At 42.6% G+C, this 15,450-nt stretch overlaps 2 protein-coding genes across 3 annotated transcripts in view; one reads left to right on the top strand and one right to left on the bottom strand.

Annotated features, from left to right (window-relative positions):
- The window catches only part of LOC109414899 (ecdysone receptor), a 474,809-nt gene that overhangs the window by 163,772 nt on the left and 295,587 nt on the right, over positions 1–15,450 (bottom strand). The gene's annotated exons all lie outside the window — the stretch shown is intronic.
- On the top strand, positions 8,369–14,681 carry LOC134289514 (uncharacterized). The gene is made up of 2 exons (XM_062855399.1): positions 8,369–14,542; positions 14,607–14,681. The coding sequence occupies exon 1, from the start codon at positions 9,148–9,150 to the stop codon at positions 14,431–14,433; it is 5,286 nt and encodes a 1,761-aa protein (XP_062711383.1). The 5' UTR covers positions 8,369–9,147; the 3' UTR covers positions 14,434–14,542; positions 14,607–14,681.

Genomic DNA, 15,450 nt, shown 5'->3' with positions numbered 1-15,450 from the left:
ACGGTGTTCTATTCAATCTCACATATCAAATACGGATCTTTGAGGTCATGTGGAGCTCTACCGGTCCATTTTTGTACCAATATGAAATGCAAGGTTCTCCAAATTGTCCAGGAACTCATATCATGGGATCTATCAGATCAACTCGGATTCTAAAGGTGTCCTTCCTTATTAAGGCCACATGTCCAATCATGTTCAATGTGTTCATATATGCAAATGTAGAGTCATTACCATGTAAGTGGAATGTTCAAAGTTCTTGAAATCATCCGAGACTTCAGAACAAGTGATCTACTCTCACGGTGTCCTTATCAATCGCACATATAAAACAAGATCCTATGAGGTCATGTGGAGTTCTACCGATCCGTGTTTGTGCCAATGAGATACGCTAGGTTCTCCAAATAGTCCTAAAACACACAGCGATTGATTTACCAGATCAACCAAGGCTTTGAAGATGTCCTAAACATCATTACATGTTGAATGAAATTCTATAGGTTTATATACGTAATGGTATTCATGTAAATGCGATGTTCTAGTTTCTCCTAATTGTCCGAGACTTCAGAGTAAGTGATCTATTAGATCAACAATGGCTCTCACTGTGTTCAAATCAACCATGCGTGGTCTATTGTGCTTTATGAGGCCATGTGAAGCTCTACTTATTCGTTCTTGTGCCAGTGAGATATGCTAGGTTCTCCAAATTGTCCTGGAACTCATACCATAGAATCTGCCAGATCAACTCTGATTTTGAAGGTGTCCTTGTTGACGGAATATGTCCAATAATGTTCAATATGTACATATATGTAGCTAAAGATTCATTCCAATGAAAGCCAATTGTTCTCAGTGCTTGAAATCATCCGAGACTTCAGAGCAAGTAATCTACTACATCAACCGTGGTTTTTACGGTGTTTTAACCAAGCATACATATCCAATGATGAGCTATGAAGTCTTGTGTAGCTTAACCGATCCGTTTATTGTGTCAATGAGATGTACTAAGTCCTCCAGATTGTCCTGGATTTCATATCAACTGATGTACTAGATCAACTCGGCTTTGGATGGCGTTCCTATTAGAGGTGAGATTCACGGAACGCTGTCGAACTTGAATTCAATGATCCATTAGGTCAACCAGAGTCTTGAAGACACAATCTACATATTCAAGAAGGTTCAAGAGACTCCCATACATCCTTCAAGATGTATAGTTTTGTTCGTAAGATGAGTTCCTCTGAGGTCCTCCAACTCAAGCAAGACTTCAGAACAAGCTATCTACCAGTTTCTTCAAATTATCCGAGGCCACCCAGAGCCTTCAAGATACACTGAACAACTCTACATATCCAAGAAGTTTACACAGAAGTTTATCTATGGTACTGTTCATTAGCTGTCGAAGATCCTCCAAATCATGCAAGACTTAAGTGATCTAGTACATCCTCACAATCATCCGAATTCAACTATAGCCTTGAAGTTCTACCTGACAACTCTAGATATCTAAGTAGATTTAAGAAACAGGTCCTCCAAACCAGCATGACTTCCAAACAAGCGATCTACTAGGTTCTCCAAATCATCCGAGACTTCAGAACGAGCGGTCTACCTGATCAACCGTGCCTCTGACGATCCTCTCACCAACCATACAAATCCTTCAGTGTTCTATGGCGTTTGGTGAAGCACTGTCAATCCTTTTTTGTGTTATTGAGTTGATCTAGTGTCTCCAAATAACTTTTGAGTTTTTATTGAACGACCTATTACATCTACCATGTGTTTGAAGATGTCCTCATGCAAGACTTCACAACAAGCGATCTACTAGGTTCTAAAAATCGTCCAAGACTTCAAAACGAGCGGTCTACCTGATTAACTCTGCCGGTCCTCTCACCAACCATATAAACCCTTCGGTGTTATATGACGTTTGTGCTCTTCCTACTAAATCGTTTTTGTGACATTAAGGTGTTTTAAGCTCTCCAAATTACTCTTGAGTTTATATCGAATGATCTATTACATCTACCATGGGTTTGAGGATGTCCTCAATACAAAACACATCCAATAAGATCACGTACGTCACTGTTTGTCGTTTTTCATGTGAATAAGCTATTCTAAATGCTTGAAATCATCCAAGACTTCAGAACAAGCGATCTACCAGATCAACCACGGCTCTGATGGTGTCCCCCTGAAGCACGTATAACCCTTGGACATTATCCAAAGAACTTCTGGGACATTTTGTGAATAAGTGTCCTCAGGGAAGTGACCTTCTCCACAATATTATCGAAACCATTTGTGAGACACTTAATGCTTCGTAGAGATACGAGTGAAACTGGTCTTTCTGGAGTAACACAACTAATCTGGAGCAATCTGGACGCGTTGATCTGGACCGCGAAGTGACTTGTATCCACAAATCAGTCCTTTATAAGAAACGATAAGAAAAAATCCCAAACCACCATCACTGAGTAGATCAATTTAAACTCCCATTCGGAAGATTCCTTTCTAATTTTAGGTCCAACAAAACCTGCCATATCATTCCGTTTATTACGACTTCTTATGAGCCTCACTTCTAAACGATCGTCCATCCGAAGGGAATGCATGCATTCGATTCGAACAAAGAAACGAAAAAAACAGACCTCTGAAGGATAATAACAACGAACGAAACGAAGCGAAACCTCGCCGAAAGGCACAAGACAGAAGACAGAAGACAGAAAAAAGTGAAGGGAACCCATCGCGAAGGAAGTTTGTTTCGAAACGAAACGAATGATGAACGGAGCGAAGGGAAAGGACCCTAAATGGGACGCACCAACCAACACACAGAAGCAGGGGAGAGGGATCATCAAAAACCCAAAAACCGAACAGGTTGGGATTTTTTTCGTCCATTCTCCTCGCGAAGCTCGCGCGGTTGTTTTAAATTTAAAAATCCGAAACCGGATTTTTGTTTGACCGCTTCGCTTTCGACGCGATGATAAGACATAGGTATAATAATAAAAAGGATCTCACCAAACCCGACTAGAAAACTGTAACAAAAATATAACATAATCTTAATAAACCATGATATTTATAACTCATTGTGATATAATTATGTTCAACATCTTTGGTGTTTTCAAAATACTATAACTAAATTATATCACATTATGTTATAAATGTTGTTTGATAACTCATTGTATTATAATTTTGTTTTGAGTCTTCGACATTTGAAGAATATGTTACAAAATTGTAACAAATTTTGATAGAAACTAGTAATCCTGCGGCTAAACATCATATCACATTTTGTTATAATTTTAATATGATTATAACAAAACAGGTTAAAATCTTGATAAGACCAATGTACTTTTTTTACAATTTTAGTTATTTTTTTTTTAGTTTTCCTGCATCTAGTTTGTAACATAATGAGTTATAGAAAATATTATACTATCATAACACAATATGATATGAACTTGATATAATTTTATAATCGGGAACGCAGCGTGGCGTCGCGTCGCTGGTGCTCCGCCACCACGATCACCAAGTCAGCAGCCCTTTCTCGTCTTAGTTAATTTGAGACGACTTTTTGCTCGGATCGGTGGAATTCGGCGTTTGTTTTGGGGTGCAAAAGCAAAAATGTTGCACTGCTGGTCAAAACAAATTGCCGCGATGAACGATGAACGATGAGCTGAGGCAGATGAGGACGACGATGCTGCGATGGTTCGGTATTTTGAGGAATGCCTTTTTGTTGAAGTTCTTTGTCAAACACTGAGCAAATGGGAGAGATGATCAAGTGGAAAATTAAATGCCATCTTTCGCGGTGGATCGCGTGAGGACTGAGCAGTTCTCGGAAGGCGATGGGAAGCGAATTCCTTGGGATGAGTTTAAGATGGGGAGTTCACGGATGATACAGCGGATGTTTACGCTGATTGGAAAGGCCTTTTGAGATGTACATAGATGTTGAAGATTCTTGAGCATCTCAAATTTCACGGAAAGAGCTTTGCAATTATCGAGATATCGTTTCGTTACTAATGAATTGCATAAAAGCCTGTTCAAGGATTGTTTGAATAGGCCTTTTGTACAAAAAAAAAACCCTTTAATTTCCAAACACCAATTAAACAGTGTTAAAAACCCTATTAAGCAATAATTGGATGAGTGAGAATTTCTCTTTTAAATGAAAATGACCATTTTCAATTTTTGAGCATTTCACATGGACGCTAAAAGACCTTTTTCTGAACTAAAAGGAATGGAGTTTTCAACTAAATGAATGACACATTCAGAAAAAGGCCTTTAAGTAATCGAACACCTGGTAATCTACCAAGCAATCAATCAAATTTCATATGCAAACAAAGGAGAAGAAACTTTCAAAAAGTGATGTTAAGTGGTTATGAAGAAATTTTAGAACTCTGTAAGGTCTAGTTCAGTTGTTCGATGAATTAATCAACCATGTATTCACCAAGAACTCTAAAAAGACTTTTCTTATTCATCGAACGTTCTTGATATCAAGCAATTTGCATGATATCGTCAAAGTTCGAATTGATCAGATCGATTGACGTTTCTGAAATCTGGAAAGGCCTTTCCCAATTCCAAGATTCTATTCGACCACGACGGTCCACTGGATTTTTTACCATTCATCTAGATGCATTACGACTTGAAACATCGAAATCGGAAATATCACCTTACAGTGTATAAAGCTCAAGCATATTCATTGGAAAGGGAAGCCTGAGCCTTGGCCTGTACATGCGGGTACCTACTAATTATTATTCCATGACATGGGTGCTAAAGGCATCACTACTTTAGGGTACATATCGATCCCATTTCCAGCTAGTTTTTTTTTGTTTTTCCGCGGGCTCATCCATCCAGGCAGTCTTAATGAATATGCAGCACCCCCAGTTGAACTGCCATTATGTACTACTACATGGTCTGGAAAACAGTTGGCGTCCAACATCTAGTGGTGGGAGAATGAATGATAAATAGGCCTGTTCACAAAACGTTTCTAATCCGCTTGTTTTGAGTGATTATCAACATTTCTTCTGTGAAAATTTCGGACTGAAGTATACACAGCAGTTCAGCAGTTGCAAAACCAATGCATTGGCCATTTCAACGAAAAGGCCTATTCGAGTCGATTGGAAGGAAATTCGTTTTTCGAAATTCACAACAGTTTCAGGTTTTCTTTGAAACGTTGCAGCCGATCAAATCTCAAAAAGACCACTTCGTAATTTGAAAAGGCCTTTCTACAGTTACAACCGTAACATTATCCTTATCTAAAGGCCGAAAAAGAGAAAACACTGTGAAAAACGAACCCGATAAGAGTGGCGCTCGAGCTCAGTTTGACTTTATATTCCACAGAATCGTAACATGTTCTGTGGCTTAGTGGGTTAAAGCGCTGGACTTGAGATGCGCAGTCTTTGGTTCAAATCTCATTATGATTATGATCATCTTTATTTTTTTTTAATGTTTGCGTTTTTTGGAATTGTTGAAATATTGAAACGTTTATGTCATTTTTATATGTGTTATAGCTCTTCCTAATTGTGAAAATGAAAAAAAAAGACCAATATGAAAAACCGTGGAAATATTTCTGTAGAATTATTGAATATACTATTTGAAATTCTTGTACATATTTCTTGTGAGTTTCCTGTTGGCAAATCCTTGAGAAGAGTTTCCAACCTAAGCTTTGATGAAATTAGGTAAAATCTCCATAAACTTCCTGGTGGCTTTATTAGGAAAATCTTTGAGAAAATTTATGCATTTAATTCATGTAGAGTTTTCGAACAAGCCTATGAAACCTTCTGTGAAAACCTGCTGGCATCTGAAGAAAATTTCTGTGATAATTTGCAGATGATTATCGAAGATTTTTCATTGAAAATATTGCTCAGAATTCAGTTATTCCAAAATCGGAAAGTAATATCTGGTAAATCAATGACAGTTTTCAGAAAGAAAATTGTGACACTTCTAAGATCGCTGGCTAGCGTCTCTTTGCTCACTTTGCACATATTCAACTTGCAATTTTCAAGAGTTTGCAATAAAAATCAAAATGAAAATGGGTGAAAACAGCTATTTTAGTATTTTTTTCACCAGTTCCAGGTTGATATGTTTATGAAATTCAAGAATTTATACTTGTTGAACAGGTAGATTTGAGGTTAGGTTAGTGGATCCACACTGCTTAAAGTGTTCTCTGTCTCATTCCGAAAAAAAATAACAAAAGTCAGGAGAAGTAGGTGGACGAAAGTCTAACAAAATTCCTAAATTAAATTAAAAAAAAAACTTTCATACATTTTAGTTTTAGGCATTCAGAGATTTTTAAGCAAAACTCCGGAAGATATCATTTGGATTGCTCAAGGAACTTCAAACTTAAGAAAATAAGGGTAATTTTCAGAATTCTCAAAGAAATATCTTATAGTTTGCTGAGTATATTTTTACATAGGACAAAGCTCTGCTAGTTTGCATTTCAATACTACAAAACTTCTAGCTGGGGCGATCCTTAGAAGAATATGCTGATAATGCACTGAAGTTTTTGGCGGATTCTGTAAGCAACGCTATAGAGAACCATTTTCAAAACAAAAATTTAAGAAAAACTTTTGGAAAAATGTTAAGCAGAGCTCATTGGGAAAATATATTTTTTTTGGGAAATTTTTCGAAGATTTATATAGAAGTTCATAAAAAGATATCAAAAAGAATATAAGAAGAAAAAATTAAGAATACAGTGATCAAATTCTTAAAGATTCCATCAGGAATTCTTCCAGCGATTCTGTAAGGAATTTCTTTAAGGGATTCCTTCAGGATTTTCTCCAAGGATTCCCTCAGGATTTTTTCCAAGAATTCCATCAGGATTTCATTCAGGGACTTCTTCCTTCAGGAATTCCTCCAAGAACACTTTTAGGAACTCTTCCAACGATTCTTTTAAGAATTCCATTTAGGGATTCCTGCATGAATTCTTTCAGGAATTCCTCCAAAGATCCCTTCAGGAAGTCCTCCAGGGATTCCTTCAGAAGTTTCTCCTGAAAATTCTCAGAAACGCATTCAGGGATTCCTTCAGAAGTTCCACCAACGAGTCTCACAGGAATTTCTCCACAGATTACTTGAGGGATTTCTTCAGGAATTCCTCCTGGGATTCCTTCAGGAATACCCCCGTGGACCTCCAGAGATTTCTTCAGGAATTTCTCCAGGAATTCCTTCAGGAATTCCTCCGGGGATCCCTTCAGGAATTCCTCCAGGTATTCCCCCAGAAATTTATCCAGGTATTCCTTCAGAAATTCCTCAAGGGATTCTCTCAGGAATTTCTCCAAAGATTCCTTGAGGGATTTCTTCAGAGATTCCTTCAGGAATACTCCCGTGGATTTATTCAAGAATTCCTCCTGGGATTCCTTCAGGAATACCCCCGTGGACCTCCAGAGATCCCCTCAGGAATTTCTCCAGGAATTCCTTCAGAAATTCCTCCGGGCATTCCTTCAGAAATTCCTCCAGGTATTCCTTCAGGAATTCCTATAGGTATTCCTTCAGGAATTCTTCCAAAGATCCCTTCAGGAATTCCTCCAGGGATTCCTTCAGAAATTCCTCAAGGGATTCTCTCAGCAATTTCTCCAAAGATTCCTTGAGGGATTTCTTCAGGGATTCCTTCAGGAATACCCCCGTGGATTCCTTCAGGAATTTCTCCAGGAATTCCTTCAGGAATTCCTCCAGGTATCATTTCAGAAATTCCTACAGCGATTCTTTCAGGATTTTCCTTTAAAGATTCCTTCAGAAATTCTTCCAGGAACTCTTTCAGGGATCTTTCCGGAATTCCTCTAGGTATTCCTTCAGAATTTCCTTCCAAGGATCCCTTCAGGAATTCCTTCAGGAACTTTTCCAGGGACTCCTTCAGAAGTTACTCCTGAAAATTCTCAGAAATGCTTCCAGGAATTTCCCTAGCGATTCTCTCAGCAATTTCTTCAAAGATTCCTTGAGGGATTCCTTCATGAATTTTCAGAAATGCTTCAGAAAATCCACCAGCGATCTCTCAACAATTTCTCCAAAGTTTCCTTGAGGCATTCCTTCAGGAAATGCTTCTAGGGATTCCTTCCGGAATTGAACTGTGGATTTCTTCAGGAATTCCTTCAGGAATTCCTCCAGGGATTCCAGTAAAAATTAAGCCACTTACACTGTGATGCATAATTGATCGGATAAACGCCGTTTTTCATAAAAATGGCCAAGTTCAGGATGATGTAACTTTGGTTTGCGTTGATGGATTAAGCTCAATTTATAACATGGAGCTACTTATATGCTGAATTTTACGTATACGAAGTACAAAAAGTTTTCATTTATAGGTTTAGGCGTGGCAAGGCGTTCCGGGGATCCCTTCAGGAATTCCTCCAGGGATTATTTCAGAAATTCCTCCAGCGATTCTTTCAGGAATTTTTTTTGATGATTCCTTTAGGAATTCTTCCAGGAACTCTTACAGGGATTTCTCCAAGTGTTCGCGTACGAATATAGTGGCTCCACCTAGCCGTCAACATCGAGCATCGTCCGAGTGGGTTATCCCTTGTTCATCGACAACAACGAGTACTCGTCTAACGAGCTGTCATTTCACCGAGCTGACAAGGTGACGTGTCGTGGATTAATTTCCTTTTCCTGCCGCTGGAGGGACCATGCCAGAGTATAAAAGCACCTGCTACACGTGAACGCGACCTCTTGTTTCTACTTCTACTACTGCCCGGAAGAGTCGCCGAAAGTGCTGAAACTGACTACGTTAGAGTGAATCGAAATCAAACTTTGTGAATTATTAGTGTAAGATTAAGAAAAAATTGAATTAACGAAATTAAGAAGAAATAAACTAGATAAGTGTTGAAATCGAAATAAATTAAATTAGTGCATAACCTAAACCTAAAGTGAACTCTATAGACTGTAAAAAGTGGACTCAATAAAGAGAATAAAGTGAGTGAAATTAAAGAAAAACCGTTGCTCTCAGCTGATACATCGACAACTGGTCCTTCGAACCGGATTTGGCCGACGAACTCCGGTCATCTGGTGCCTAAATCTTCTGTGAACACCCGATTTGGAAGTACGACGTACCACGCTTCTGGAAGTTCTGGAACGTTCGAGAGGTTGCTGCGTTTCTATATCTTTCAAGGCATTTCATTGCCTTCTAAAAGGTAATTATATTTCCTCTAAGTTACTTTTGTGCCCATTTGTGCTGCGCGGTGCCTTCGATTCCACAGATCAATCTCCACACCGTAACCCGATGAAATGTCTGCCGAACGAAAACTGAAGGCCCTTAAGGCACGCCTACGGAGCTTGCAGACATCATTCAGGCTCATCAAAACCTTCGTCGATGAATATGAAGAAGAATTGCATGCCTTGGAAGTTCCTGTGCGGTTGGAGAGCTTGATAAGGTTGTGGGCTGACTACTGTACGGTTCAGTCCGAGCTGGAGACATTGGACGACGCCGGCTTAGAAGAGTATTTGAAGGAACGGGCCATGTACGAGTCAGCTTACTACAAGGTGAAGGGGTTTCTTCTCTCGGTTAATAAATCGGCACCTTTGTCACCGACATGCGCTTCTCCGACTTCTCACACCCACGCACATGGCCTTACGTCGTCGTCACATGTTCGCCTACCCGACATAAAATTGCCAGTATTCAGTGGAAATTTGGATCATTGGCTCAACTTCCACGATTTGTATATGTCTTTGGTTCACTCTTCAACGGAATTATCAAACATACAAAAGTTTTATTATCTTCGTGCGTCTCTTTCTGGCGACGCCCTGAAATTGGTACAAACGATCCCTATCACTGCTGCTAATTATCATGTGGCATGGAGTTTGCTCGAGGATCACTTCCAAAATAAGCCTCGCTTGAAACAGTCGTACCTGAACGCCCTATTTGAGTCCGCAACCCTGAAACGAGAGTCTGCTCCTGATCTCCATGCCCTAGTAGAACGGTTTGAATCTAACGTGAAAGTGCTCCATCAGTTAGGCGAGAAAACCGAATTTTGGGATCTTATTCTCATTCGAATGCTCAGCGTGCGACTAGACGCTACTACTCGCCGCGACTGGGAAGAATATTCTGCAACCAAGACCGATGTTACGTTTAAGGACCTTACCAGCTTCATTCAGCGCAGGGTATCCGTCCTACAAACCCTTCAGGGAAAAGGCGTCGAAACTCCGCCCTCGTCCTCGTCGTCGTCGCTCGGTCCACCGAAAAAGTCCACCCAACGCTCTGCTGCGTGCCACAGTGCCACCCACGCAAACACCGACAGAAAGTGCCTCGTATGCTCCGAGCATCACCCACTCTATATGTGCCCCACGTTTTCCAAACTGGTAGTTGAAGATAAGGAGAAGGAAATTCGTCGTCTTCAATTGTGTAGAAACTGTCTACGCAAGGGCCATGTGGTACGAGAATGTCCGTCTTCCAGTTCATGTCGCAAATGTAAACATCGCCACCATACTCAGCTTTGTCCCGGAGAGCTGGTGACTACCACAACCAACAGTCCTTCAACTACTTCGAAATCAGCAGCAGCGCATACCCCGGAGGAACAGCCACGGACATCTGCTTCAGTGACCGTTACCGAGATGCCCACCTACGCCGCATCGCAGAAACGACAAACCACAGTTCTTCTGGCCACTGCTGTAGTCCTCTTCGTTGATGACAACGGCACTGAGCATGCCGTAAGAGCACTTTTGGACTCGGGTAGCGAGTGCTGTTTTGTTTCCGAAAGATTCCTCCAATCTGTTAGCATTTGCCGGAAAAAAGTGTCCATCCCCATCTCGGGCATCGGTCAGTCGACGGTCAACGCTAAATTTACTGTGCTGTCCCACATACGATCCAGGGTCTGCAACTATTCCACCACCGTTGAATGTTTGGTTCTACCCAAGTTGACTATGGACTTACCATCCGCCTCCATCGAAGCTACTACATGGAACATCCCACCTGGTGTACAACTGGCGGACCCAACTTTCCACAAGCGCAACGTAATCGACCTAGTTCTAGGAGCAGACGTCTTCTACGACATCTTTAACGTATCGGGTCGAATTCACATAGGCGATGCACTTCCACCTCTTATCAATTCCACGTTTGGCTGGGTAGTTTCCGGAAGGACCCCCTGTCCTGCCACGAGAAGGCCGCTCATCGCTAATGTGGCCACGATCACCGAATTGACTGAAATGATGGAAAGATTCTGGACACTTGAAGAAAAGGTATCGTCATCATGTCACTCCATCGAAGAAGCAGCATGCGAATCACACTTTCAACAAACGGTATCACGAGATGACCAAGGCCGATACATCGTTCGCCTTCCGATAAAGCCTGATGTCCTCACTCTACTCGGCGACAACCGTCGCACCGCTGTACGACGATTTCGGATGGTGGAACAACGTATTGCTCAAAGCCCTCAGTTGTTTCAGCAGTATATCAACTTCATGGATGAGTATAGTTCCCTAGGACATATGCGAAAAGTTAACGACTACGAAACACCGCCTAATCCGAACTATCATCTGCCACATCATGCCGTGCTCCGCGAGGAAAGCACGACAACAAAGGTCCGCGTTGTTTTTGATGCGTCTTGTAAGACCAGCCGAGGACCGTCGTTAAATGACGCACTCATGGTGGGACCGATCGTCCAGGAGGAACTGAGATCGATCATCATGCGCGCAAGAACTCATCCAATCATGCTAATAGCTGATATAAAACAGATGTTTCGTCAGATTTTGGTTGATGAAAGAGACACCCCGCTGCAACGAATCGTATGGCGAACTTCCCCGGACAAGCCTCTAGACACGTATGAGCTTAAGACGGTCACCTATGGGACAGCTTGTGCTCCCTTTCTGGCCACAAGAGTCCTGCACAAACTGGCTGAAGATGAACAGGATGGATTCCCAGCGGCTGCGGAAGTACTACGAAAGGACTTCTATGTTGACGACCTTTTTTCCGGGGCGGACAGCGTACAGGATGCCATTGAACTACGAGAACAGCTCGACATGCTTTTGTCAAAGGGAGGATTTGTTCTACGCAAATGGGCCTCCAACATTCCAGCAGTTCTTGATGGCGTTTCTCCCGATAATCGAGCCCTACAATCTTGCGTAGACTTCGATTTTGACCAATGCATCAAAACCTTAGGACTGTATTGGGAACCCTCCACCGATTACCTCCGCTATCGTATCAGCTTTCCTCCTGTTTCTCCAGACTGTGCTATCTCCAAGCGATCTGTTCTCTCTAACATCGCAAGACTTTTTGACCCGATTGGCTTGGTTGGCCCAGTTGTTACCGTTGCCAAACTGTTCATGCAAGAGCTGTGGTTGTTGAAGCATGAGGATGGAGAAACTTGGGGCTGGGATGAAGAATTACCTGCCGCAATCAAGGAGCGTTGGCGAGCCTACTGTGAGCAACTACCAAGACTGAATGAATTGAGAATAGAGCGATGGGTTCTCTGCCCTACACCGACCTCGATTCAACTTCACTTTTTTTCGGACGCCTCAAAACTTGCATACGGTGCATGCTGCTATCTTCGCTCTTCTAATTGCAACGGAACCATCAAAGTCACACTGCTAACGGCTCGATCCAGAGTTGCCCCTCTAAAGCAGCAAAGCATCCCCCGCCTGGAGTTATGTGGAGCTCTTTTGGCAACGGAACTTTTTCAGAAGGTAGCTGCATCACTGAACAACTTCCAAGAAATCTTCTTTTGGGTCGATTCAACAATCGTCCTGTGCTGGCTGAAAGCCGAACCCACAACCTGGACCACATTTGTCGCCAACCGGGTTTCAAAAATTCAACAGGCAACGCAGCGTGGTACTTGGAATCATGTTGCCGGCCAATTCAACCCAGCGGACTGTATTTCCAGAGGTACATCGGCTGAAACTATACTCGAGGATGACCTGTGGTGGCACGGGCCATCATGGCTACACCTCGAGCCTGCGTTGTGGCCCAACCAACCTACCATGTCGGGCAAAATTGTGCTCCCTGAAACTCGTCACCTGCCGATATCTGCCACTACTGCAACTGTGGAGCCTTCGTTCATTGACGATCTAGTGAGCAAATTTTCGAACTACAGTAAACTTCTGCGTGTCGTCGCCTACTGTCGCCGGTTTCTACAAAATGTCAAGGCAACGTCTCTGGTATCCCCTTACATCAACACAACGGAGCTCCAGGATGCCGAAGCTGTCATCGTTCGGCTGGTTCAGCAGCAATTCTACAAGGAAGAATGGCAAGCATTAGAAAAATCACAGCCAATTTCGTCCAAATCAAAACTTCGCTGGTTCCATCCATTTCTCTCCACGGATCGGGTGATGAGAATCGGAGGTCGTATACATCAAGCATCTCAACCATTCGACAGTAAACACCAAATTATTCTGCCTGGAAAACATGCCCTGTCTACTCTCTTGCTTCGTTCGCTACATCTAAAACATCTGCACGCCGCCCCTCAGCTCCTACTAAACATACTACGCCTGCGATACTGGATCGCAGGGGCTAGATCTCTGGCAAAAAATATCGTACACAACTGTGTAACCTGTACAAGAGCTCGACCGAAGTTACTGCAGCAATTTATGTCGGAGTTACCCGCTTCACGAGTAGTAGCGAGCAGACCATTTTCCATAACCGGTATAGATTACTGGGGTCCGATTCTGCTGCAGCCTCCACATCGTCGCGCCGCTCCCAGAAAGGCATTCGTAGCGGTTTTTGTATGCTTTTCCACTCGCGCAGTCCACCTAGAGCTGGTGGCCGATTTGACTACATCGAAGTTCCTACAAGCTCTAAGACGTTTCGTGTCACGACGGGGACTCTGCAACGAAATCCATTCCGACAACGGTCGGAATTTTATCGGCGCAGCTAACGAGCTACGTCAGCTAATTCGAAATAAGGATCACCACAGAGCACTAGCAGAAGAATGCGCGAGCAACGGGATTCGCTGGCGTTTCAACCCCCCCAAAGCATCGAATTTCGGTGGCCTATGGGAGGCTGCTATACAATCCGCACAGAAGCACTTCGTGAGAGTTCTTGGCACAAGCACACTTGCTCCCGACGACATGGAGACGTTTTTGTCGCAAATAGAATGTTGCCTAAATTCGCGCCCCATCGTACCGCTGACTGATGATCCGACAGATTTCGAAGTGCTCACCCCGGGGCACTTCCTGGTCGGGTCCGCACTGAAGGCCGTCCCAGATGCAGATGTATCCGAGATAGCTTGCAATCGGTTAACCAAGTGGCAGCAAGTCCAGAAAAAGCTGCAAATCATTTGGAAGAGATGGCATATGGAATATTTATCCACTCTGCAGCCAAGAACAAAGTGGTTGAATCCGCCTATCGCACTGCAGAAGGGCCAGCTGGTCCTGTTGATGGACGAAAAATCTCCTCCAATGGTTTGGCCTACAGCGAGAATTGAGGAACTACATCCTGGTTCCGACGGGAATACTCGCGTAGTTACTCTTCGTACCGCACACGGCTGCTACACTCGTCCCGTCAACAAGATTTGTTTATTGCCGATTCCGCTATCCAACGAAGAAACACCAGAGCAAAACACCAAACATCGAGAGACGAAATAGCATCAACCTTCGAGTCATCGCTTCAACCAATTACGTCACCGATGCGTTCCAGTTCCAATGTGAGCCACCTACAAATAAAAATACAACGCCCTAATGAATTAGGGAGAAGGTAAGCACCTCTCCAATGTTTTAGTTTTTCGAAAAAACCCTCTACCGGGTCTTATGTTTTCAAGTGAATTTTCTGCACATCCTTCAACCGTGCGACCAACCGGAGGAGTAAACAACAATCGATTATGGAAACGTCACACTGCAACGTCGATATTCGCTGGTGGTGAGTGCATCAACCAACTGTCATCAGAAATGGTGATTTCAGACGGGGCCGGGATGTTCGCGTACGAATATAGTGGCTCCACCTAGCCGTCAACATCGAGCATCGTCCGAGTGGGTTATCCCTTGTTCATCGACAACAACGAGTACTCGTCTAACGAGCTGTCATTTCACCGAGCTGACAAGGTGACGTGTCGTGGATTAATTTCCTTTTCCTGCCGCTGGAGGGACCCTGCCAGAGTATAAAAGCACCTGCTACACGTGAACGCGACCTCTTGTTTCTACTTCTACTACTGCCCGGAAGAGTCGCCGAAAGTGCTGAAACTGACTACGTTAGAGTGAATCGAAATCAAACTTTGTGAATTATTAGTGTAAGATTAAGAAAAAATTGAATTAACGAAATTAAGAAGAAATAAACTAGATAAGTGTTGAAATCGAAATAAATTAAATTAGTGCATAACCTAAACCTAAAGTGAACTCTATAGACTGTAAAAAGTGGACTCAATAAAGAGAATAAAGTGAGTGAAATTAAAGAAAAACCGTTGCTCTCAGCTGATACATCGACACCAAGAATTCTTTCAGAAATTCCTCCAAGAATTCGTTCAGGAACTTCTCCAGGGATTCCTTCAGAAGTTCCTTCTGAGAATTCTCAGAAATGCTTCCAGGGATTCCACCAGCGATTCTCTCAGCAATTTCTCTAAAGATTCCTTGAGGGATTTCTTCAGGAATTCTTCCAGGGATTCCTTCAGA

The sequence above is a fragment of the Aedes albopictus genome, chromosome 3 (assembly GCF_035046485.1).
Source record: "Aedes albopictus strain Foshan chromosome 3, AalbF5, whole genome shotgun sequence".
NCBI lineage: Eukaryota > Metazoa > Arthropoda > Insecta > Diptera > Culicidae > Aedes > Aedes albopictus.
Note: the sequence above shows the minus strand (reverse complement) of the source record. Positions and strands in the feature narration are given on the sequence as shown.